The 24,540-nt window shown below is 57.7% G+C and overlaps 6 protein-coding genes across 6 annotated transcripts; 2 read left to right on the top strand and 4 right to left on the bottom strand.

The window, feature by feature from the left end:
• Positions 1–1,547: 1,547 nt before the first annotated feature.
• On the bottom strand, positions 1,548–3,114 carry HRG_03188 (uncharacterized protein; the record flags this gene model as incomplete). Its single annotated transcript, XM_044861659.1, has 2 exons — positions 1,548–1,737; positions 1,799–3,114. The coding sequence occupies 2 exons, from the start codon at positions 3,112–3,114 to the stop codon at positions 1,548–1,550; spliced, it is 1,506 nt and encodes a 501-aa protein (XP_044722685.1).
• A 1,903-nt stretch (positions 3,115–5,017) lies between these two features.
• HRG_03189 (ATP dependent DNA ligase domain-containing protein) lies at positions 5,018–8,352 on the top strand (the record flags this gene model as incomplete). The annotated part of the gene is made up of 8 exons (XM_044861660.1): positions 5,018–5,112; positions 5,272–5,353; positions 5,405–6,015; positions 6,067–6,160; positions 6,214–6,296; positions 6,345–7,242; positions 7,594–7,912; positions 7,976–8,352. The coding sequence occupies 8 exons, from the start codon at positions 5,018–5,020 to the stop codon at positions 8,350–8,352; spliced, it is 2,559 nt and encodes an 852-aa protein (XP_044722686.1).
• A 111-nt stretch (positions 8,353–8,463) lies between these two features.
• On the bottom strand, positions 8,464–9,794 carry HRG_03190 (2OG-Fe(II) oxygenase superfamily domain-containing protein; the record flags this gene model as incomplete). The annotated part of the gene is made up of 5 exons (XM_044861661.1): positions 8,464–9,066; positions 9,163–9,313; positions 9,378–9,394; positions 9,455–9,565; positions 9,627–9,794. 5 exons carry the CDS (start codon positions 9,792–9,794, stop codon positions 8,464–8,466), a joined length of 1,050 nt encoding a protein of 349 aa, XP_044722687.1.
• Positions 9,795–10,643: 849 nt separating this feature from the next.
• Positions 10,644–13,447, top strand: HRG_03191 (temperature dependent protein affecting m2 dsRNA replication domain-containing protein; the record flags this gene model as incomplete). The annotated part of the gene is made up of 6 exons (XM_044861662.1): positions 10,644–10,650; positions 10,997–11,033; positions 11,115–11,449; positions 11,510–11,607; positions 11,667–13,093; positions 13,159–13,447. The coding sequence occupies 6 exons, from the start codon at positions 10,644–10,646 to the stop codon at positions 13,445–13,447; spliced, it is 2,193 nt and encodes a 730-aa protein (XP_044722688.1).
• A 1,475-nt stretch (positions 13,448–14,922) lies between these two features.
• HRG_03192 (ferritin-like domain-containing protein) lies at positions 14,923–15,941 on the bottom strand (the record flags this gene model as incomplete). The annotated part of the gene is made up of 2 exons (XM_044861663.1): positions 14,923–15,700; positions 15,769–15,941. The coding sequence occupies 2 exons, from the start codon at positions 15,939–15,941 to the stop codon at positions 14,923–14,925; spliced, it is 951 nt and encodes a 316-aa protein (XP_044722689.1).
• A 1,613-nt stretch (positions 15,942–17,554) lies between these two features.
• Positions 17,555–21,840, bottom strand: HRG_03193 (RNB domain-containing protein; the record flags this gene model as incomplete). Its single annotated transcript, XM_044861664.1, has 4 exons — positions 17,555–17,594; positions 17,654–17,883; positions 17,932–21,512; positions 21,660–21,840. 4 exons carry the CDS (start codon positions 21,838–21,840, stop codon positions 17,555–17,557), a joined length of 4,032 nt encoding a protein of 1,343 aa, XP_044722690.1.
• Positions 21,841–24,540: the final 2,700 nt, after the last annotated feature.

Genomic DNA, 24,540 nt, shown 5'->3' on the forward strand with positions numbered 1-24,540 from the left:
CTTACGGTGAGTCTATGCTCGAAAGGAATCTTTTCAACTTTGTCTAGCATTGCAAGTACCCTGTCACGCGGCTTTGGGCGATGCCATTCGAAGCCGTTGCGATAGTAAGCACGTTGTTCATTGCCTCATCTCTCACTTTGCCTCACATCTGCTCTCTTCAAAAAAAGAATTTGCCAGAATGTTGTGTCCCACATCAGGTATCGCGCCGGCAGTCGTGCAAAGCAGCCTGGACAGCACCAGTGAATTAATGCAAAATATCTAAAGAGCAAGAACCAAAAGGGCGGTTGCACGGAATCGTGCAGCTCTTTATGCACAAATAAAATCTCATTATCCATTTAGGCAGTAGCTTTAGCCTGCCAGGCAACGGTTGTGCTGATACGTGACAGGGAGTCTTTCGTCATTAGCACATCTACTTGGGTCTTCTTGCGTCGATATATCCTTTGACGGCTCCCCGCGGAGTCTGCCCAAACCAAAGATCTCCCTTCCTTCGGCAAAGGCTCATTCTGGGCAATATGGACTTGCCACTTGTCCTAGAATAAGTCCGGCTGATTATCCCTGTCCTTGTTGTCAAATAGGAGATCCCTAACCTCCTGTATCAACTTAGCAGTACGTACGGAACGAGCTATCTACACGCAGTGTTGGTGTACTTTGGCTAAGGTGAGCCTGGGCTCAGTCGTAAAGATTGCAGTGGGCCGGAGAGATCTTTGGGACCAGCTCTCACTTCCCTTGCCGTCTCTGAGTCGGTCTATTCGAAGCCCCTTTCTCTCAATGACTCCGGGTAAGGATTAGCCTTGAATATCGCCGTGAAGTTACGAACGAGTGACATGTGTCGAAGTATGGCTTTAGAGTGTAGGAGGTTGGCGTCACTGGGTACCTATATCAAGAAGTAAATGATGCCCCGTCTAATCCTGGCTTGGTCGAATCCGCCAACTGCTAGGATAACTATCACATACAAGCCGAGTACTTGAATGTACAATGCATTTAAGAAATCCGTGCAGAAAGCAGTGCTGGCAAGGAGCCAAGTGCGCATTCTCCTCCGGGTCCCAGGACAGGACAGCGCAGAAGCGTCGATTGCTTCAGCAGTCCTATCCTGTCTCGCCCACGTTGCCTGCCCGAGTACCTGAGTACCTAGGTAGGTGGACGTCAAGAGTGACGCGAGGGCGAACAATGAGCCGTGACAGCCCCCGCTCTCGGCGACTTGGCATGCGCAGACAGTCCAAGGAAATTCTCCCGAGACCCAGCAATGCCGCGGCAGGAGTGAAAATGGGGTGTGATTTGCAAAATACAGTCATGCCACATGATATTCGTCAATCGTCAGTTTCACAGTCAAGATCCAACGGCTCATCCACGTCCGTCACTCCCCAAACTCCAGGCAGATCCCACTTCGGAGCCATACATCCTAGTCGTGCATATCGGGCCGTCTGCGTTTGTGTGAGACTGTGAGACGCGGCGGCTTTAACCTTGTCGTCCGTCTATGAGTCGAGTTCTGCTTTCCTTGTGGGAGCCTCCTTATTAGTCCGGACCCCCCATGCGCCGTGTCTTGCTGCTCAAGTCTCCAGTGCGTTGTTTTCCTTGTCCCCAAGCTCCGGGGAAATCAACGACTTCTCCCACTCGTCCATCAGGCTATTGGCCGTTCGTTTCAAGTTTCTCGGAGACAGCCTGTTGACCACGTTAGGGATAATCTCCTCGAGCTTTGGGGATAAAGTTAATGCCTCGGCTTTGGCCGATTGCGTCTTGCTGCGAGCACACAGTCAGCCAAGGACGTCAGTCTCGCATCCATGCCACCAAACAAACGTACACGGGCGTTAGACTTTCTTCTCCCATCTCCGGGATGGGCCCAATGTCCTCTAACCCTGCACTGTTGATGGTAGAGTCGCTCCACCGAGGGGACTTTGTCGGTCCCGGCGACTCCCAGTTCGACCAGTCGCTGTCGTCCATGGAGTCGAATCCCAGCGGTGTCCACGAAAAGGGCTTGCTTTTGACGGGCTTGGGCTTCTCGAGACTTGGGGCCGCAAACCTGCTAGCTGGCGTGGGAGTCGCCAGGTTGGAGTTGGGGCCGATCGGTGCAAAGCTCGTCCTGGGCCTGCCCAAACCCCCGCCTGGCCCTCGGTTCATCGCACTGCCCTGCTGCAGGGCCGGCGGGCCACGGCGGGATGATTGGCCACTGATGGGCTCATCGCCAACCGTTATCTGCCGTATGTCCTCAACAAATGCTCGGAGTCCCAACTTGAAGTCCTCGACAATCTGAGGCACACTCGGAGAGTTTTGGGCTGACCGCGGCTGCCACGAAGCCCGCTTTAACGAAGCAGGATTGGCGGGCTGGACCGCCGTCGGGTCTGCCGGTCCCAGACCATGAGTCTCGTGGATGGAAAACTCGGAGTTTGATCTTGCCGGCGAGAGAAGGGACAGCGCGCGCGTGTGTCCGCCGCGAAAAAACCGGCGCCGATTACCCTGCGTGGGGGTACTCTGGTTCTGGCCCTGAAGCAAAAGTTTGCGGCGATCCAAGTCGACGCTGCGTCGTGGTCCAATTGCAGCATCGTCCAACGCTCCAGGGGTAGAATTCCCGTGTAGCTCCGCGTGATGAACCGCCCCAGGCTGGAAAAAGGGCTCCGTGGCAGTCCATTGCCTCTTGAGCGAGGCAAGGTCTGCTTCGGCCCGAGCCAGGTCCTCCCGCAGCTCCAGGACCCTGCGTTCCTGTGCGGCGATTGCTATTATGAATTCGTTCGCATCAGCGGGCAGAGGGATGGTCGGCGTCTCGACAGGAGTTGGCGGGACCGAGGGAGCCGCCGTGATGGGAGTGGGCCGCGACCGATCGCCGGTGTGCGGCGCGATTGGGAGAGTGAGCGAGAGGCGGTTCGTAGAACGGCAAGCACCAGAGTCGGAGCGCGACGGGCGCACCGCCGGGTCGGGTTCTGTTGACGCAGGTGGCGGCATCATTGCTGCTTCGTCATTTTTTGGCGTCTTGCTGTCCTGTGGCTTGGGACCCGCGCGGTGAGCCCTGGGCGCGTCAGGGGCCGGGGCAAAGGTGGTGGTGGTGGCCACTGCGTCGACGTTGGGGCAAAGTCGGTCAGCGGCAGAAGACCGACGACGTACTCGCTGGGGTGAGTCCACCATTGTGGAAGAAGGAGGAAAAGGTAAATGAGTGGAAATAAACTCGTGCGTCGGGAGCCTGCGTGCGGCTGCGGCGGGGATGAGAAGCGATAGCTTTCGCCGGCGAGAGGGATGAAAACGAATGGAAGAAGCCCGGGCGGCCTTTCGGTGCCGCTGACGGCCGGCCTTGGCTCTCGGGTGGGCCAGGGTCAAATGGCGATAGTCATGAGGGGTTCGAAGAGCGAGGTGATGGACAAGGCAGAGTCGAAGGAGAAAAGCCGTCATGAGGGAGCGAGAGACGAAGACAAGGGGAGCAGCAGGCACAGCAAATGGCGGCCCTGATGCTCATGATGGCTTGAGAGATGCAGCGATGGCCGATGGGATTGGTGGTGCGCAGACGACGACACCGGCACAACACTGAGCCATAGGCGCGTCGCAGCGACCGTGGACCACGAGACGATGGTGACCAGGGCCCGGGATGTGGTTGTGGTGGTGGTGGTGAGTGGATAACAAAACAACAGACGAAGCCAGAGACGACGGGGTGAGCTTCAGGGTACTGCAGCCAGGGATGTGGGTACAGGTACGACGAGTTTCGGGGCCCGAGAGGCGCCGTGACGGGCAGTGATGGCGGTGCTGGAGGGAGCTGGCACCCCCGGAGGCTCTTGTTGTTATCTGCTCCTTGGCATGTACTGTACATGGCAAGCTCTAGCTCCAGGGGCCAATGAGAGCGCTTCAGTCAAGCTGCCTGCAAGGCATATGGCATCAACACAAAAAAGCTCCCGGAGAGACGCCCCACCTCTGTTTACCGCTGGCTGCACGCTTTGCCCCTCTGGGAAACGCTGCTGCAAGGGCCCTGGTTGTCCCTGGTTAGCGGCTTTGGGCGGGTCAGGGGTGCAGAGAGCCTCTCCTTGCCGTCCTCCAGCGCCTCCACCCGAATAATACGGCGCTCGACCTCTATAAGGCTCTGCTGCACCTGCGCTGCAGCCCGGTTCCCTGCGCCATGCCACGTTGCCTTATTATTACTACTTTATACGAGCTAAGAATTGTTCAAGGGGGTAGGGAGGGATGTCTTTATTTTCTTGCAGGTCGGCAATACATGGTACTCCGCGTTGACAGGGTAACCGCGGAGGGTAACCGCGGAGGAGTGGGCGATGCGATGGACATGCATGCATATAAGCGAGACAAATTCAAGCCGAGTGATGTTATTCGCAGCCTCCGAGAAGCTGTGGCGAGCTGCCATGCGGCGAGACAGAGCGCACTGACCAAGCACTATACAGACATACCTAGCTATATACATATGTACGTACAGTACCTCTTATCACCTTGTGCAGCGCATAATGCGGGAGCTGCCCTACTTTCGATGGTGCATTGGCTGGCAAGCTTTTGGACGAACCTCATTTCCCGTCGAAATTGGCGACCAATCACATCTGCGCGGCTGTTTCGCCTGGCTAAATTTGGTGCTCGGGACTTGCTCCTTGTAATGTGGAGGCGATTTCTGTCCATTAAACCTGCCCACGTGACTGCCCGTCAACCTCGCGAGTACCCCCGCGCGTTTCAGTTGTCGTGCGCGCGCGTCTCGTCATGTCCTCGCCCCGGCTTCAACACTCGTCAGGCTCAACCTCGCGCCGGGGATGACGCTCCGAGCTGCCTGGTATTTGGCCTGATACGCACTCCTTTGTATACCGACGTGGCCAAAGTCTAATCCCACGGCCATGTAAGCTGCCTGTTGGCGAACCGCGACGCGCTCGAACCCGCCCTCCTGCCCGCCTTTCACTTTGCACCCAGAGCGTCATCATGCCCAAGCCGCCATTCATTCCCTGTTTCTTCTTTCTCGATAGTTACAATCTCTCCTGTCTTTACGAACTCCAGCCCCCGCTTCTCTCGCTTTTTGTTGCCAGGGGCATGGACTCAGACCCCCGGCAACGCCATGCCACTTCACTTCTCGCTCATCTGCGACCTCCTGGATGAATGCCAGCGGCTTCGCCTCGCTCGCAGGCCCAACAAGCAGGCTGTTTTCGCCTGGTTTGCCCGCCACCGTGGCCGCATCGATGCCCACGATACGGACCTGTCCGCGCTTCTGTCGACCCTACTCCCCGAAAAGAGGACGGACCGCGTCTTCTGCATACAAGCCCCTCGACTCGAAAAGATCATCGGCCGTGCGCTGATGCTAGGCTCTTCCAGGGTTGCAGAGCTCGCGAGATACAAGCAACCAGGCCTCGGGCTGGATCTGGCTGACTGTGTTGAGCGCATCCTTACTACCACTGTAAGCTGGGTCGCCCTGACTCCCTGAATCGCACGCTGAATCCCACTTTAGCCGAACCCCCGATACGCCCAAGATGGGAAAATAACCGTCGAGGAAATTGACGACGTCCTGCACGCTTTGGCCTCGAAGATCAGATGGAGCTCCCCTGCCGTTCGCTCCCGGACAGCAAGGACGCAGTGCCATCCAGACGTCCTGGCGGGAATCTACCGTCGACTCGGCGCAAAAGAGGCCAAGTGGTTCACCAGGCTGATTCTAAAGGACTTTCAGCCCCTCATCCTCGAATGCAACCTCGTTTATGGTTGCTGCCATCCTCTTTTGCCGCTCATTCTGAAGATACAAGATGACTTTGCTGCGGCTATCAAGGTCATCCAGGACGTCAGAGGGACAATGCTGCCCAACTCTACTCGCGCGTACCGAACAAACCGCGCTGCATTATTGTCGCTCAAACCGCAACTGGGAATAAAAGTCGGGAGGCAGAACTGGCTCAAGGCTCGAAGCATCAAACATTGCGTTAACATGGGCCATGGCTACATGAGTGTCGAGAAGAAGATTGATGGAGAATACTGTCAGATACACGTCGACACCAGTGGCCAGTCTCAAAGTATCCAGATCTTTTCCAAGAGCGGCAAAGACAGTACGGAAGACCGGCAGGGCCTTCGCGGGTAAGCCGCCACGCCCAACGGAGCCGTATCGTGCTCGGCTAACCTATATAGTGTCATTACGAAATCGCTTCAACTTGGCTTACCCAGCTCCAAAATTCGGAAGAAGTGTATCCTGGAAGGCGAGCTTGTTGTGTACAACGACCTTGTATGCTGCTGCTTACCTGAAATAACTGAGACTTGCACTGACTTCTGTTGCAGGAACAAAAGATCCTTCCCTTTCACACCATCAGAAACCATGTAGCCCGCAGAGGCCACTTCTTGAACACGGAGGACGATAGCCCGTAGGTGACCCCCAACCCCCTGTATCTCGTAGCCGCTGACGTGAACAGGCCAAAACCATGGGAGAGGTTGATGATAGTCTACTTTGACATCTTGCTCCTAGATGACCGATCGCTTCTCGATGTCCGTCACTCGGAAAGGTTCAAACTACTCGAGCAGGTTGTGCATCCGAGAAAAGGACGAGCGGAACTTGTCTCGAGGCACGTGATCGACATCAGACTTGCCTTTGCCGTTTCCGAGTTACGGAAAGTATTCGCGAATGTAATCATGGATAGGGGCGAAGGTCTGGTGCTGAAACCAGACGAGCCCTACTTCAACTTCCACCACAACGATGAACCGTTTGGCGGACGCTGCATCAAGCTCAAGAAAGAATACATCGGCAATTTCGGTGACGTCGGGGATTTCGCCGTCGTTGGGGCGGGCTTCGTAGCCTCAAAAGCAAAGACTTACGCCATTTCGAACTTGCAATGGACTCACTTCTACATCGGCTGTCTGGACAACAAGGAACAGGTGCAGCGGTGGAACGCGACACCAGAATTCACCGTCGTAAGCGTCGTCGAGCTGAACGAGGGCCAACTGGAAACCCTGCTCAAGTTTGGCAACTCCCTGACAGTCCCGCTCGCCGAAAACAACGCGACCAGGCTGAAAATTCCGAAAGGAATCGAGACTGGCCCTCCGCTGGCGTTTGCATTTTGCAACCCGCTCGTCTTCGATCTCAGGTGCTTTAGTTTTGATAAGCCAGGGAACACGGGCTTCTGGACCTTGAGATTTCCAGTGGTCTCCAAGATTCACTTCGATCGCGACTTTTCCGAGACCGTTTCCTTTGAAGAGCTCCAGCTAATGGCGGAGGATGCGACGACGGTTCCGGAGCTGGAAGACAGCCAGGAGAACCTCGCGTGGATAGCCAGGCTAGAACGTTCCGATCCTAGGGGTCTGCCCGTTGATGCAGTCAGTCAAATGACGGCGACTACGATGCAAACGCCATCTCCCACAAAGTCAGCCGCGGCGACTTCTGAGCGGGACCCGAGCGCATCGCCTGCTGCTGCCACCCAGACCCTACAAGCCTGCATGAGGCCCAGCAGACCGGGAGACTCTGCATGTAGTCAAGGGGGCGCGGTATCGGCCACGTCACGGATGTCTTTGATGGCGCCTCCGATGCTTCCACTACCACGGGAGACGACTTGGAGAAATGAGATCAGCAGCAGCCCCCGGAAACGATCAGCAGCCTATTCTACCAGCTTGTCACCGCCACACAAGCGTCGCAGGCCATCGGAACCTGAAGCCGCTTCCGCCGCTCAGGTCCAGAGCGGTCCTCGCCGGCCCCTAGTCGATGTGGATGGCAACGCGTCACAACACCCCGCCATGACATGCGATTCAAATGCCGCCGTGTACTCCCCGCCGGAGTGCCGCCTGAGAGACGACAACCAGTGTGCGCTAGATGAGCTACTCGTCGGCATTGATACTCCCGCACAAAAAAAAGGCACCGTCTCGGAAAACGAGGAGGCTTGCGAGGGCACTTCGGTCAAGGAGACGGCTCACGCCCTGGAGAACAAGCAGCCGCCGCCCTCGAGCTGTCCCGCTGTCGTATTGGGCTGTGCAACAAACGCAACAGCTGCAGGTGCGCGGGTCGGCTGCTCATATGCCGGGATGGGGTGTCATGTGGCCATGACCATGATACTAGTCTCTTCTCTGTTGCTCGCCGAGTCCACCGAGTCGGCGCAGCTTTTGAAAGCACATGGCGTTCTTGATGCCGCTACATCGGTGGATCAGTGGATAGAGCTGGCCAGAGCGGGAAGCACCCCTGGGGCAAGCTCCAAGAAAGACCGGGCCAAGATGCTCCTCGTTGACAGCGTGAAGGATCCCGTCGAGGCCAAAAATCTTCTGGCCCGCGTTGAGGAGGCCCGAAGCGGATTGTCGCGGCGGCAGCGGGACTTGATCACTGTATACGACTGGCGTGTGCTCCGGCACATTACAGTCTTGGAGGACAAGAGCATCACGAACAAGTACTACGATGGCTTTCGTGATCCTTGGCGGCGGTGGTATTGCGGAATCATCTGATGTCACCCAAGGTGCCGAAGCAACAAGAGGTTGCATTGTGTCGAGCAATGGACTTGGATTGTCGGGGAGCTACTCATTCATATTTGGCGGGAACTCTCGCGACAATGAACTCTAAGCTTTAGAAGCCTCGTCGTTGTCCAATGAAGCTCCGTAGCTGGCATTCAGCCTCATTGTCAAGTGCTCCGCGGCAGTCAGGACCTTCCTCTTGGCGTACGGATTCGCATCAGACGCGTTTCCAGCAGGCACGCAGCTCTGAACACGCTGGCTGGGCACCGGCTCCAGTCTGCTCGAGTCCACTGGATGGCAGAAGAAAGCGATGGAGTACCTGGTCCCCGAGCTCGACTCGCCCGCGACGGCTCCGGAGCCGGCCGTCGGGAAGACGACTCTGTGGACAGTGCTCCTAAATAGACCGTTTGTCCAGTAGGAGAGCAAGTCGCCAATGTTGACGAGGATGGGAGGGCCAGGGTCCGTCTCCGTGCCGGGGGGGCAGACGGGCACAGGGGCCCAGGTCTCATTTTTGTCGAGGACCTCGAGACCAGCCTGGCCCTTAAGGCGGAAGAGCAGCGTGATGGAGCCGTAGTCCGAGTGGGCGCCCGCGCGGACGTCTTGGCCGGAATGAGCCGCCGACTCGGCCGGCGGGTAGCAGAGGAAGCGAAGCGTGGTGCCCGAGTCGGGCTGGCCGGTGAAGTGGGCAGAGGAGAGGAACTCTCCAACCTAGCACGCGCTTGGTAAGAACTAGCAGCTTTGACCTGGCTCTTGTAGGGGGGAAATCAAGGATAAAAGCGAGATAGAAGAAGCTCTGCCGCTTACATCCAGGCCTAAGCCGAGCAGGTAGAGGATCTTGTGACAGAGCTTGCGGCACGAGTCTGCAAAGGCGCTGAAAAGGGGCTCCTTATCGGCGACCGTCGAAGGTAGTGGCTGCTGAGCCTTGCCGTCGACGAATTCGCCAAAGTTGAAGGCTCTGGGGCGCACGTTATGGCTGGTTAGTTGGCGGCGTCTCTCGTCGACAGGGCATCTCTCCTCACTCTTTGAAATCGCCAAGCTGATGCAACATACGTCAGGGCTAAGCTTTTGTCAGAGCACAGAGAGATGGACGCCTCACCTTCTGGTTCTTGGGGTCGAGCGCCTCTACATGCATGCCCGCCCACCCGCGGTTGTTCTTGATGGAGCATCTGCGCTTCTCGTCGGCGGGCGCATCGAACAGATCTCTGGACTGCGAGCCACGGTCAGCGAGCAGAGTCCTCGCGACGGTATCATTCTGTATCGCGACTTGCGAGTGCAAAGGCTCTGTCAACGTCGTCGGCGGTGATGTCGTTGTCCAAGTTCCTGATGTAGATGAAGCCGTGCTCTTGGGCGGCGGATACGAGCTGGCGGGCGACGTCGGCTTGGTCGCCGGCGAGGTCAATAACGGGAATGGCGGGGGCGGGCACGGGGGCTGTCATGTCTGGGTAGGAGGTGGGGATGAAGAGGCAACTCTCAAGATGTGATGATGACTTGTTTCATTCTGGCAGCCGCACTCAGCAGTCAGCAGTGCAGCACTCTGACATTGGCAACGGGACCTAGCGTCACGGGCTGACGACGGCGACGACGAGCGTTCGGTTCCTGCGGCTTAGGTAATCCGGCGCAATACGCGCTGGTGGAAAGTAGAGACCGCCAGGCTCTGACAGTTGCCATGTCTGCATTCAACCCTGTTCCTTGGCTGCTGGTAATTAGAGCCCATGTCGAGTTCAACATATACAGTATGTACGTACAGAGTACAGTACATGTAGAGTCGGCCGGAAGGGTCAATTGGCTTCATTGCGGCAGCAAAGGAAATATATACTCATTAGCCACAGGCCCACAGTCCATTCGCAACCGGGCGGGTACCGGCTGTGGCGCGTGCACCCGTCTCGCTGCTCCACGGTTGGGCAAGCGCTTTCGGGCACAGGCCTGCTGCGTGTGCGTGTGGCGCGCGCCTTGCACCCACCCTTGTTGCCCATCAACACCCTACCTAGGACAGCTGCTTCTCTCGAACCACCGCCATCACCGACCACGCATCCTCCTCTCCCCTCGTTCCGAGACTCCGCCACAGAAGCTTCTCTCGGCCCCGTCTCCATCCTCGACCGCCCGGCACTTCTCATGTCCGTCTCTGCGTCGCCTGCCTGAGTCCTGAAGCGGCCAAGCTATCTCGTCGGTCGCCCAACTTTTCCCTCTGGGGGTGGGTGGGAGACGCGGTCTGTGTCCTCAACCTACCACTACTCCGAGCCGAGGCAAGGAACAAGGGCGCCTCTGTCGCCGCGCCTTGGGTCGAAATGCCATGTTAGTGTTTCTCCCCGTTTTTCTTGGCACCGTGGTGTCGACGCCATCGCAACCCTCCGTCGAGGCGCTGTGCGCCTCGTGAGCTTCACTTTCAACTCTGGAAGCTCTGCAAGAAACCTCTAGCTTCCCAGACACCTGCCTGTACCAAGGCCGTCCAGACTCGACCACGAGCTCAAATCCCTCTGCGGTCCCGGCTGAGCAGTGCTGCCTGCTGTGGGTCCAGCGTCTGCGATACACCTCGCCCAAGCGCTTTCGCTCGACAGCCTCTCAACAACTCACCCGTGGCTCTACTTGGTGTATTTACGTCGTGCTCTTGAACATATACTGACGTATATTGTGTCTGCAGTCCTTCTCGAGGATTCCTGGATTAATGACCAGTCTACGTATGCTTGCCTTCCTCGCTCTCTCGATTCTGTGCCCCCAACAAGAAGCTCGTCGACGCTGACCCTCGGGCTCCGCTGCAGGACATGTGATGTTGCCGAGCTCGAAGACTGTGCCATCGCCGTCGATGCAACCTACTACCTCAACCACCTGCTCGACACTCCGCCCGCCCATGAGCCACTGCTCTCCGCCCTGGGCGGGCTCACCGGCATCCAAACCCACATCAACGAGAATCTAGACCTGTGGGATAAGAACCGCATCGTGCCCCTTTTCGTCTTTGATGGTCAATCCATCACGGGTCAGGACGATGTCTCTCTCGGCCGCCGTCGAGCGGCGAACCACAAGACGGACGATGCCTGGAACCTATACTCGCAGTCTCAGGCCGAGCAGGCGGTGGCTACGTTTGGCGCCAACCCTGGTCAGCCCTTCACCGCCCCCTGCCCTGCAACGTGGTGCTAATCTTGCTGGCTATTGACAGGCGCCTATTGTGTTCAGAACCTCTATCCCCTGCTGCAGAGTATACTCAAGGAACGGGGCTTGCACTTTTTGGTGCCTCCCTACAACGCCTGTGCTCAGGTCAGCACCTCTCATAGGTCGCGTCAGACGACACGAGCATACTTGCTGACTGCTTGCAGCTCGCCTACTTCGAAATGATAGACTCAAACCAGTGTGCAGGTGTCATGGGTCCCCAGGAGCTCCTCCTCTATCCCATCAAGGACTCGGTAATCCGGAGCTTTGATTGGGATGCCAAGACTGTGACGGCTCTCTCCAAGAAGAAGGCCATGCGCGCACTCGGCGTGGGCGAGCCCATGTTCGTCGATGCCATGCTCATGACGGGCACCTCGTTCCTCGCGCCGTTCCCTCCGCTTCAAGACTCGTCCATGTATCCAAACCCCTTCACCGTCATGGATGCGGTCAACATGCTGCGGACGTCTGACAAGTCCATCGCCACCGCCTGTGCCTCGTTCAACGACATTCTGCAGGCTCAGGACCCGGATTGGCTCGACAAGTACCGCAAGGCGCGGATGGCCGTCCACCACTTCATCTTCATTGCGGAAAACGGCGAGGTTCTCGTCAACGATATTGAGCGGCTCACCAAGGACAACCACGAGTACCTCGGCCTCCAGCTACCCGCCGAGCTGTTCCACTACCTCAACACGGGCCTTATTGGCGCCCGGAATCTCAGCTGTATAACGCACAGTCAGATTGTGGTGCAGCCGACGCTAGACGGCGGCGCCTCGGACGAGTACAAGAAACTCGTCACCGACAAGATCTTGCCCCTCAAGGAACAGGCTCTCGGCCTCATCATCCCCCGGGTTCATCGCGGCATAGGCCACAAGGAAATCACGATGCGCGTCTGGTTCGATCCCAAGTTCGCCCATACGATTAACCATCGTTCTTTGCAGCCGCCTCCGTCGCAGCGCGTAGGCACTTGGGATGTCAAGGAGTCGGACCTGCGCAAGTTCTTCCCCGCCGACTTCGTCGGCCCCATCTATCTGGAAGTGCTCGCCCTGGCGAATCCCGACTTTGTCGAGATGACAAAGGCCAAGCAGAAGCTCATCAGGGGCATCGACAGCTCCGAGATGGTGACGTCTGTTGCCATCTGGCGCTTCCTGCACCTGCGAGGCTACGTCAATGACGAGCACAAGCTGACGAAATGGGGAAACGCGCTGGCAACCACTCTTCTCGCGCTCAAGGAGGCAAACGAGAACCGTCCCGAGATTCCGGGCGTCGACGAAGCCGCCCTTCTCGCCTTTGAGCTGATCAGATTTGGCCTGCTCGGCGGGAAACACGGCGGCGACTTGCCTGGCATGCCACGCAGGGGGAGCGAGGAAGAAAAGTCGAGCTTGATCTTGATCAGCCAATGCGCGACACTCTTGAAGCTGAGGCATCAGGTTTACGGATACACTGGACCGCTGAACAAGAGTCTTTTGGCTTTCCGCTCTCTCTCTTCGGCGGTGCGAGAAGCCGACCGAGACTTGATTGAGGCCATCGTTGCGTCCATGTTCATGTACGGGCAGTGCAAGCGAGAAAGGGATGATTACTTGGATATTAGCCAGAGGTGCGTGCTGTGCCGCGGGAATATTTAACACGCAGAGACGGACCAGGTATTGACAATGCTCGCAGGCTTCCCTTCCTCCAAGAACCGGACATTGGACTTGGCATCGCGATCCGGACATTTTTCGACGAAGATGAAGCGAGCGACAGCAAGGAGGCGCGAGCCACTAAGCTGGCAGAATTTCCGAAGACGTTTGTGCCCTTTGCAGAAGCTTTGGCAGACGACTTTCGCCTGTGCACAGACTTCGTCAGCGCCATCAACCAAGGTGTCCAGACCATTGACAGCAAGGAGCTTGCGGCGGCGGACAAGGCTGCATGGGCCAAGGCCCAGGATTACTTGGATGCCAGACCATTCTGAGCATCGCAAGCCGTGTCGGTCATGTTGGCGGCTACGATAGGGAGCAAGGTGACGGCGGATCAAGATGCGAAAACAGAACCGGGCTGGGGTTTGGGAGCCAAAGGGGGGGCCATGTTGGAAACATTTTTTGTTTTCAATCACGGCCTCGACTCGCTTGGGGGCCAATAATACGGTGACCCGTCCGCGTGGCCGCCACCTTCTGTTGACGAGACGACGGGGGCAGTTATGAGCGTGGGCGAGAGGGATTGTGGGTAGGTGAGGGAATATGGGTTTGGCTGAAGTGTCTGGTCTGTATAGGTTCTGGCGCAGCCGACTGGGGCCTATGTGGGTGAGAGGAGATAAGCGCGGGCTCGGTTGAAGCAGGAATAGCAGGTCGCCGGGGGAAGGGGACGACTCTGGCAGGCCGTCTAGCATCTCACACGAGTCTTAGTGTGCGGGCGCACAAAAAAACGAGAATAAAAAATCAAGATATGCAAAACTTGGGGCCCTGCGCTTGGACACCAGCAGACGAGCGGGTTTAAAACGGAGCATGCACCAAGCAAGGTTGGCGGGCCGTCCATGCCATAGATCACGGGGGAAAGCTCCACTCTGGAGGGGGAGTCGGCACGGGCTTGTCCGCCTGGGCATGCTGGCACGGGTGGCCCTCTTGCCGGCCTCGCGGGAGTTTCAGCCCGTTTAGACCCGGCCGGGCCCCCTCCTCCGCCCCCACCCGCCTTATTTAGCCGCATTGCGAGATGGAGATTCCAGGATCGGTGGGGGGAGAGGTTGGGACAAGGGGTGTGTGGGTGCGCTCTGGCCCCGGGGGAACATCAAACAGGCGGGGGTGAGAGAGAGAGCGCAAGTTCAAGCAGAGCAACGCTTGACATGTGTGTGTCGAATCCAGTGGACCACGGGCGGGCCGTGCTCCTGCGGCGTCGGTTGGTGTTTTGCTGTGTGTGTGATGGGCCCTCGTTTGAGGCGGAATTAGAACAGGCATGATAGCAAGGTGGGGGGGTGGTTTCTGTCTGCTTTTGACATGTTTTGAGTTCATTGTTCTCTCTTGTCTCTCGTACTCTTCCTAGAAAGTCATACAAGAAAAGTGCCCATTCCAGACATGGAGAGGAAAACAGGTGAGCCATCCAAGGTGACAAGAAGGGAAAACAGAGAAACAGAAATGCCAATCCAATCGTAATTCGTAAATGCCAGCCAGCCTTCCATATCTTCAGGGGGGGTTGCCCTATTCCCCTCGCGCAGCGACACGAGAGCCACCCCCATCGGCGAGAAAAGAAATATGTGCTTGGGGAAAGAGCCAACACCGGCCTTGCCGGTGTACGAGACGTGGGAGGAGGCTGAAAATCGTCTCAAAATTAAGTAGATTAAATTTGTGTGCTCTTTCAAAGAGGCGACAAGAAGAAAAGGGTTGGTGCCGGAGAGGCCCAATGCTTTTTTTTTTTGCGCTTGCGCAATCATTCTCAAACCCAGCCTCCCCTCTCTTCTCACGACAGGACCATGGCCATGGGTCCAGCAACGGTGATGGCGTCGGTGACGGCGCTGTCGGCGGGATTTGACGACGTCAGGAAGACGTAGGTGATTCCGGACACTCCCTGGGGAACCTGACAGCCCTCGCTCTCGGAAAAGGACACGAAGAGGGCGCCGCCGGGGGACTGGTCGGGGGTGGTGGTGAAGGCGCAGTTCTTGGCAGAGCCGGCCCCTTGCTCGGCCAGCAACTTAACGGAGGAGCCGACCGTCATCTGGGCAGACTCCTGGCCCGGCATCATGGTCAGGGCGGGGAAGGGCTCGATGGGAAGGTTGGAGCCATCGGGGCATGAGGCAATAAAGGGCTTGGCGAGGGTGAAGGCGGCGCGGGGGCTGAGGGAGCTGTCAAAGGGCTGGGGCACGAGGTCCTGTTTAAGGAGGCTGCGGATAGAGGTCTGGTGGCGCGCCTCGACAGTGGCGATGGAGGCGGCGGCGCTGAGCACATTCTTGTCGCTGATGGCGGGGGCGGCGCCGAGGTAGGCCCCGACGCCGACGTTCTCAAGCACGGCTGCCGTCTTGATGATGTTGTTGACATCGCTCGTGTTGAAGTTGTACTTGCAAGACTCGACTGGCTTGGCGCCCGTCTGAGCGAGGGAGGAAGTGAGGAAGACGACGTGCGTCGCCTCGGAATCCCGGACGGTGCGCAGAGCGTTCCTCATGTTGTCATCCATCTTGTTTCCAGACTCGTTGAGAGCCTGGTCGTAAAAACTGGACTCCAGGTGCTCCAACGTCAGGGCGCTGTAGTCCAGAGTGTCAGTGTGAAGCTCTAGACAAGGCTTGACAAGGCAGGAGCGGGCAGCACGTACAAGTTCAAAATAACGGGATCGGTCAGGTTCATGGACTTGGCCATGGCATTTTGCCGCACAGCGAGCTTGTAGTAGTTGGCTTGCCGGGACGTCAACCTGATGGATGCGGGCAGGGCGGAAGCAGCCGTGGCGAGGACCGCGGCAACGGAGAATATCGTCTTGAGAGAAACCATGTTGATGTCCTTTAGTAGTAGTTGTTGGTGGTGTTTTCTGTGTCCGAGCACAGGGAGTATTTGCTTCAAGAAGGGAATGAGGGAGGACCAGCCGCTCGAGTGCAACAATGGGTATTATTACAAAGAATTGACGTTCCAAAATATATAGAGAACGGGAAAGAAAGCTCACGCAAGGAATGCGAGAAGTGAAGAGACAAGGAGGGAATGGGCTTTTTGGGGAGGAAGACGAGGTCCTTTTGACATTGGCAGGGCACAGGCCGCGCGAGGTGAGACGCCTGCTGGTGCCATGCGGTGCCATGCGGTGCCATGCGGCTGCTGCAGCTTCCGCGACCCCCAGACAGCCCGGGATGTCTTCATCCTATTCTCCGCCTCCCAGGGCGGGGCTCGGGGTGGTGGTGTCCGAAACGGTGCTGATACGCGAGCCTCCGTGGCCAAGCGGCCCAGGCGGGCGCCGTCTGTCGGCCATGGGAGCCTGCGCTCAGACTGATGCCGTGCCCAGGGCTGCTGTCAAGAGCCCTCCTCGGTTGCATGGGCGTTCGGGGCTGGTATTGGAGGGGCGCCGACGGTCCGCCATGGTTGGTGGCGGCCGTGGTTGTAGGAAGAAGAAGCATCACCACTCTCGTCATGCCGCAGGTGCAGGTACTACTCCCGGGCACATGGTGTCTCGTTGCATAGGTGACTTACCCTAATTACCTGCCCATTATTAATTAATTAATTACCTACCTAGGTACCTACCTTATTACCTCGCAAGTTCAAGCATCCGGCCTGCGTCCGGCCCAGCACTAATTACGGCACAGCTCACCTCCGCCCGCCTGCAAAGTCGGTTGTCCAGTGCTCCGCGCCTCCTCCTAATTACCGTTGCCCTCTCTCTAACCATCCATTCGTGCCTCTCTGACTGACCTTTGCCTGCCCAGCCAAACCGACAGCATACATACAACCACCCGCCTGCCCGACACCCGACCACCTTTCCGTTGCTTCCAATCATCACGCAAAACTCAATCAATCTCTATGCAGAAGAAAAAAAGAAACCCCTGCCGCCTCCACTCGCATAACGCTTGGCTCAAGCCTGCCTGCCTGCCGTCTCTCCTCCCACCCTCAAGTGACACACTTCCGCCGTCTGATCGCCCAAGTCCATCATCTATCTTTGTCGTCATCGCCCATCCACGCCGCCACCCCGATCGCCACGCGTCCGCACCACCAAGCACCACGGGGAACCATATCGTCTCTTCCTGTCGTGACTGATGTCCCGACACTCACATCTCCATCAATCTCATCCGCCTGCCGTCCTCCTTCATCACACACACCTTCGTCGCTCGCAAGGTGCCGTCGGGCCTATGTATCACGCGCATCGTATTTCTACTCTTCTTCTGCCTGTCTCGACGCCACCACTTAAATATGTGTGCCACATCTTGCGATTAATTATGTACCCCACCTCCATCAAGAGCCGTCACTTCAGATGACCCTATACACCGCCAGCCATCATCTTCTCCTCTGTCTTTTGTCCTCCCCATCCGCCTTTTCGTACAGTCTGCTCCCCCCACGTCTCCCTTGCACCTCCATCCCGTCGACATTGGACATTGCCGCTCCAAGCTTCTTGCAGTCTCCCACGTCAATCACAGTGCAAACGGGTTCAGGGACCGGATGGTCAAGCATCTGTTGCACTCGTCAGCGTTTCCATCATCAAAGCGCCTTCAAGCTCGGTTGGCACTTACGGTGGGCTCTTGCTAAGGTCCGTCTTCAATATGATGGGGACCCTCGTCATCTCCGTCACATCTTGAATGTGATCCCCGCCCTCTTCTCGTAGTTTGAACAGCTTGAGATACTTTTCCTTGTTAGTCAGGCGCGCCTCGACGGTCTCAGAAACTGGCACCTTCGAGTCAGAGCGTGTCCGATGCAGCGTCCCGGCGTTCGACGACGTGCGAGCCGGCGAGCCGGGGACGCTCTGGGTGGGTCGCTCCGCTAGGGACACCCCGGCCATTGCCTCGGTTACGTCTGACGTATTGTCATCGTCGTCGTCAAACAGGGCATCCACGTCGTCGGTCGACATTGTCCCCGTCTCCGTCTGTTTGCGCGCCGCCTCCTCGCGCTCCCTCTTCACGCGCTCCGCCTCTTCGGCCTGTTTCGCGGCCGCCATGGCGTTGGTCATTCTCTGAGATGCCGCCGCCTTGGGTCGTTCGTCGTCCGGAACGAACGCCGAGCTGGGTACTCCCTTCTCCCAGTACAGCTCGAGAATTCTCTTCTCCTTCCTGAACTCCGCCTTCTTCAGCGGCAGCTGGTCGCAGTGCACCCGCTTCTCGAATCCCCACTCCGGGATAAGCACATCAAAGGCCGATTCGTATACGCAAAGCACGATGCCTTCGGCGATGAGATCTCCATTGACTTCCTGTCGCTTCTTGTCCATGGTGCGGCACGACTCGACGTGGATGCTCTGCTCCTGTGCGTTCTGAGCCGAGTCCTTTTTCGTGTTGCATGACTCGGCCGTCTTGACCAGGTTCTCCATGTCGTCCGTAAACTCGATCTTGCCCTCTGATAGAACGGCCTCCAGCTGCCGGTGGACGATGATGTCCGCGTACCGACGAGTAGGCGACGTGAAATGAGTGTAGAGGGGGAGATTCAGCGAGTAGTGCGACCACAGCGGCTTGACTGTCTTACCCGCGATGAAGTATTTGGCTCGCTGCATGGACTTGAGGGCCAGCGTCTCCATGCCCTTGCGGAGTTCAGTGTCGTCCACCTTGAACAAGCTGTTCTGCAGGGCTCCGCTTCCGGACGCATCAATTTCGTATCCGAGAGCTGTCATACGGTCGACAAATGTCTGAAGACGACGCGGATTCGGGGCGGCCAAGCGACGAAGAAGCGCCTTCTCGGGGAGTCCTTCCGCCAGACGCTGGGCCACGTGCGCGTTCGCCTTGTGCATAAGCTCCTCAATCATCTCCAAGGCCAGAGTCGAATTGAAAATATTGTCCTGCACTGGATTGTTCTCATCGTCCAACTGCTGCATGAGTCGCAGAGGCGCAATCGGTTCCCCTCCTGCGCCTAGACGGGTTTCTCGGAACTTCTGTGCAACCCCCTGGAGGATTTGGATGGTGTTTACCGAAACGGCCCCATTCGAGAACGCCGACGGGTCATTGAGGGCAGTGTCCATGTCTTCCAACGACACCTTGCCGCTGCTCTTCACGACACTTCGGCCCACCCAGCTGTCAGCCTCGGCGACGGATCCGTTGTGAGGGTTCACGTTGAACACAACACTGACGGTGAGTCGGTCCTGGTCGGGGCCGAGTGAGCAAATCTCGCGAGACAGCTTTGGGGGCAGCAGGGGGCAAAATCGGTTAAGCAGCTGAACAGAGGTACCGCGTTTCTTGGCTTCGCGGTCCACCAGTGAGTTGGGCTTCACGAAGTATGCAACGTCGGGCACGTGGATGCCAATCTCGATCTTGCCATCGGGCAGCGTCTTGACATGAACGGCATTGCCGAGTTCCGCACTCCCATTGAAGTCAATTGTGAATGTATTCTCCTGGCGGAAGTCACGGCGGGAGGCGATGGCAGATTCATCCTCCTTGTCCAAAGCCCAGTCCTGGAGGCCGACGTTGCGGAGGACGGCGTCGGAGAACTCGTCTGAGGAGAAGTTGTTGTCCCTCAAGAGGGCATCGGTCTCGACCTTGAGCTCGCCCATGCGTCCGAGCTGTTCCACAAGTGTGCCGAAGGGGTGCAGAGAAGTAATGGGCCAACGCTTGATGCAGGCGACAAAGATCCGATCAGCATAATCCTGATGCTTCTCGACAAAATCACGAGGGGCCTGCTCTGTGGGGATGGCAATCAGGGGAACGCGCTTGTCGGTAGGCTTGAACCAAACAATCTTGGGTTTTTCATGTTGACGAGAGTCGTTCTGGCGGCCGCTGCCACCATCTCGAGCGGCCCTTTCTGCCTCTTGCTTTTCCTTGGTGGCCTGGCTGCTAGGGCGCAGCAAGCCCAGGGTACCGGAAAACATCTGGCCGGCAACACGTTCGACGACGGCGACAATGTGGCCGGCGTAGAGGGGTTTCTGCTCATCGTTGATCTCTTCCTCCTCGACGAGTAGCAGGCTTTGGCCCTCGACCTCAACATCATCGTTCTTCTTTTGGGTCGGGCGCTGACGCAGGCTACCACGGCGGCGGATTCCGCCCTCGGGCGCGTTGTTGTCATCGTTTTGTCCCGAGTTCTGGCTGGATTGGTGCGTGGAGCCGGACCGCGTGTCGGTAATATCCTTGCGTTTCTTCTTCTCTTCCTTTTCTCTCTTCTGCGACCACACCTCGTCAACATTCAAGAGCTCCACGGCAACAAGGTCGCCCTCCAGGGCTCGGTTGCGATCCTTGCTACCGCAAATGAAGATATCGGCATCCAGGAGGCCGTCTTGGGTAGTGACGTAGGCGTCGCTTCTGTTCTTCTTGTTAACGCGCAGGATACCAGAGACGAGCTGGCCATCTCCAAGCAAGGCAGGGAGAGATGCCTGGGGGAGATATGGAGTGAACAGCGTCTTGCGCTGCTGTTGCTGGCCACCAGCCGGGCCCGCGTGCTGGGAGCTTTGAAGGCCTTGAAACTGCTGGCCGTTCATCTGGGCGGCTTGCAGGGCCTGCAGCTGGCCAAGTTGCATGGGATTCAGTTGCTGGCCATACATCGAGGGCATCATCATTTGACCGGGCATTTGCATGAGCTGCGGTTGATTGGAGGCATACTGAAAAGCGCCAATGGATGAGACGGACTGGTTCATGGAACCACGGGATCGGTGACCTGGTTGGAACGATTGGGACTGGCCAGAATTGCCCGACTGGTCCTGGGCCTGATTCTGAGTGCGCCAGTTACCCTCGTAGTTTCGAGACCCGGTGCGGGCATGGCCCATGCCTCCTCCTCGGCGCTGGAAGTCGTTGCCCCCATCGTTGCCCATGCGAGCGCCCCCACGTCCATTTGCAGCCAAGCTCTGACTGCGGCCATGGCCTCCGCGGCCACGAGTTGAGCCCTGAGCCACCGAGGCATCAAGGGTGGACTGGGTAGCGGTCACCTTACTGTTCTCGTCGTCCGGCTTGTCGGAGGCAGCAGGGCCGGGGAACTGGAACCCGGTTGTCGTTCGTTTCTGCTGAGCGAGCTCGGCAGCTTTCTTGGCATCGGCCAGAGCAAGAGAATGTCTTCGCTGGTGGCCGGGCCCAGAGCCGCCTCCGCGGCCGCCTCGCCCGCCGGCATTCTCTCGTCCGTGTGCTGCCGGAGCCTCGAAGTTACCGAAGCCAGAGCCAGAGGCGCCAGACGAGGGAGCTGGTGGGGGGCCCATGCCCATGTTGGGCAGTGCCGACTGATTACGGCGATGTGAGAGTGGTTGGGACGGGGGACCCATTGAGATGTTCTGTTGCGGCATCTGGTTGGGAAACTGGAAGGCGGATTGGGACATGTTGCCCATGGACTGCAAAGGATTGAACGCTCCGTTGTGGGCAATGGGCTGGCCGGGAGGCATCATGCCCATATTTACATATTGTTGATGGGTCGCTTGGATCTGTTGCTGCTGCTGCTGCAAGAGCTCAATCTGTTGCTGGATGGCTAGTTGTTCCACTGCCAGAAGAAGTTGGTCAGCATCGGATCGGTACGGAGCGGTTGCGACGCGCAAGGGAATCCCGAGCCGGAGCTCGTGACTGTCAAGCTGCCGACGACAAGCTTTGACGAAGACAGGCCGTGTGAGGGAGGACAGGGCCAACTTACTTCCTGGGTTGGCAAACATGCTCATCAAGGGCGTCAGCTCCGAAGGGCTTCGTCGATGAGCAATGTGAAGCCGTCGCCCGGTAGGTCCTGGGACGCCGCTGGCCGGCTGTTGCTGCGGCTGTTGCGGCTGTTGCGGCTGCTGCGGCTGCGGCTGCTGCTGCTGCTGCTGTTGCTGCTCCATGATGGGCAGCCAGTGTCGGGTAACGGGGGATCAGGCAAGAGAGCACGTCAGGTGCGGGAAACGAATCTCTGGTCGGTGCAGAATGCGATGCGTCTGCGATGTGAGTGCGAGGCGCTTGACAGAGAGTTTCCAACAAAGACAGGACAGATTTGCCAAAGGAGGGTGGGATGTGGCTGGTTCAGACGAGCTTGGGGATGACCAAGGAGCGTGCGAAGGGAAGCGGTTGGGAAGCGAAGACAGTGAGGGGATGGGCGGATGAAAATCCGGGTGGATGGATGGAGAAAGGATGGTGATGGTGAAAAGTGCAGCTCCTGGAGAGGAGAGCGACTTGGGGGAATACGGACGAGGGCGTGGGAAGATGGATGATGGAACAGAGAATGGAAGATGGGAGGTTTCAGTTTTGGGAGTAGGGGGAAGAGCTGGGCAGGTTTTGGGGGGAGGGTGCGGTTCCGCTGTTCCTCAGCTTACTCGAGACCGAGAGACAGTGGGTGGTTAGTTGGCCCAGTGGAGTCCGTACTGGGCAGTGGGAGAGGGCATGGGAGAGGGCAATAGGCCGGCTCATGGGTGGTCCCCACCTTGCCTTCCGCCGGCAGGTACCCCTGAGGGGGAGAGCGCACAGGGAGGTACTTGCTGCATTACGTCAGGCGCGAGCTCCTTCAGCCCAGACCGCTGGAAGCGCTGGAGCTTTGCTACAGTGAAGCCCCGAAAGGCTAGCCCACCGTGCACATTTGCACAGGGTACAGCCGCCGAATTCTTGTGCGCACTCGCTCAGCTCGGAAACAAGAGGATTTGCCGAGCAGCATGTCGCTACTGCACATGGCCTATCTTCACCTCACCGGCTGGACTGGTGTGCCGCCTACTCGCCACTCGTCCATCGGCGCGCAGAACTGCGAGCGGGGCTTGCTGCCGTGGACTCATCCCCATTCTGCCTGGAAGCGATGCGGCAGCTACTAGTACCGGTGCCCCAAGCTAGGGGGCTCGTGGTCCGTAGGGAAGACAGAAGCTTGCAGCCGCACATGCGGGAGTTGAGACACTTGCTACCCATTCATGCGGGCCAAGGCCGGTCCATGCGGGCGTCCTTGCACCAGCTGGTCTGGTCTAGCCACGGTAACCACTGACAGTGGCCAAGTGTCGAGTGCCTTCGTCGTCTGCCTTTTGCTACAGTAGTAGTGGTATACCTGCACACAAGGTACAGCCCTCATCTCGAGACACCAGACTGGCGGGCTTTCACGTACCAAAAGGGAGCCTCATTGGTGGTACCTGATACCTGGCTCACCATGCTCACTGCGGGCGGAAGGCGCTGACAGACAGGCCGCCAAATGATGCAAGTGCGAGCTGCAAAAGAAACAAGGCCGCGTTTGAAGCTGAGCCTGACCCAGACTCCCCCTCGCTCGTTGTTTGGACATGTCAGAACCCTTTGGCGGCAATGGCCCTGATCCACAAGCAAACGAACCGATCCCTTTCGCCGACGGCTTGCAGGACGAACTCCAGCCCAAACTGCCAACCTAAACTGCCGTGCCAGAACGCAGGATCGGCTGATGCACGTCTTGACCGGGCCATTTGCACTTCAACGGACAAAGGGGCTGCAAAGAAAGACTTTGTGGGCTAGGCGCACGGTGTCCGTAGGGCATCCGCGGCCGCTCACATCCCGGCGTCAGTTAATTCTGCACCCGCTCTCGCTTTGCGATTCTTTACCCTACCTAGGTAGACGCTGTAGGCCGGTTCATGGCGCCGGGGCTCCCGCTCCCGCACGTCCGCTCCCGTCGTGTGGGTGGAGTACTCCGTGCAGAGGTACTGTACTACCTAGAATCTGCCTGTTACTGTGCATTCAGCCAAGCAGGGCTCGTCGTTTGGTAATGTGGTCTTTTATAAGTTACTGTAGATGTTGCTCCCTGCATCAGCACATTTGCGCATGCATGGAAGGCAAGAATTGCATGCATCGCAGCCACATGTGAGCGTAAATCCAGAGCGAGACACGCAAAAGAGCAGGCTCGGGACGCGAGCCCGGTAACGCCGGGCAGCTTCACCCACTGTAGCATGTGTGTTTTTAGCTGTAATTATACGGTACCTGGACACGGAGTACTCGCCTTTTTGGCGGCGCTCGAGCCGTTCGTGGGAAGAGAAACTGCATGCGACACCAAGAGCTTCATCACGAGTCGGGCGGGAGCAAGGAGTCGGGTATCAGGGGGATTGCTGCTCGATGTTTGCCATTTGTGTATCCAAAAGAGGTGAATCATCCGTAATGTCTCAGTCATGGATCGGCCATGCCGCCTGGCCATTGATGCTCGCCCGGGGGCTTCCGAAGACGCCCCCCAAGGCCCTAACAACATGGCCGGCATTGTGTACAGGTTATCGTATGTATTCGTCTTTCTGAAGATAGATGGCCGAGCCTCGTACTTGCGTGCGACAATACAAAGTACGAAGAATCGATCCTGGACACAACGAGGCTTTCCACATGTTTCCCACATGGATCAAGGGTGGGCTGCTCGAGAGATGCCATGGGACGGGAACACCTACGAAGGCTTCATGAGAAGCCTCGGTAATAGTGCTGCGCAAGTCTATTTCAATCTCAAAGTTGTCGAGCCTAGCCTGACTGACTATTCGCTTCCGTCTTGACAGGTCTGGGTATTTGTGCTTGGAGTTTAGGGAGTGCTTATCGGGTACGAAGTACGAAGTACTTCTGGAAACTGCAAAGTGTAT

The sequence above is a fragment of the Hirsutella rhossiliensis genome, assembly GCF_020360975.1.
Source record: "Hirsutella rhossiliensis strain HR02 chromosome Unknown scaffold00003, whole genome shotgun sequence".
Classification (NCBI taxonomy): domain Eukaryota; kingdom Fungi; phylum Ascomycota; class Sordariomycetes; order Hypocreales; family Ophiocordycipitaceae; genus Hirsutella; species Hirsutella rhossiliensis.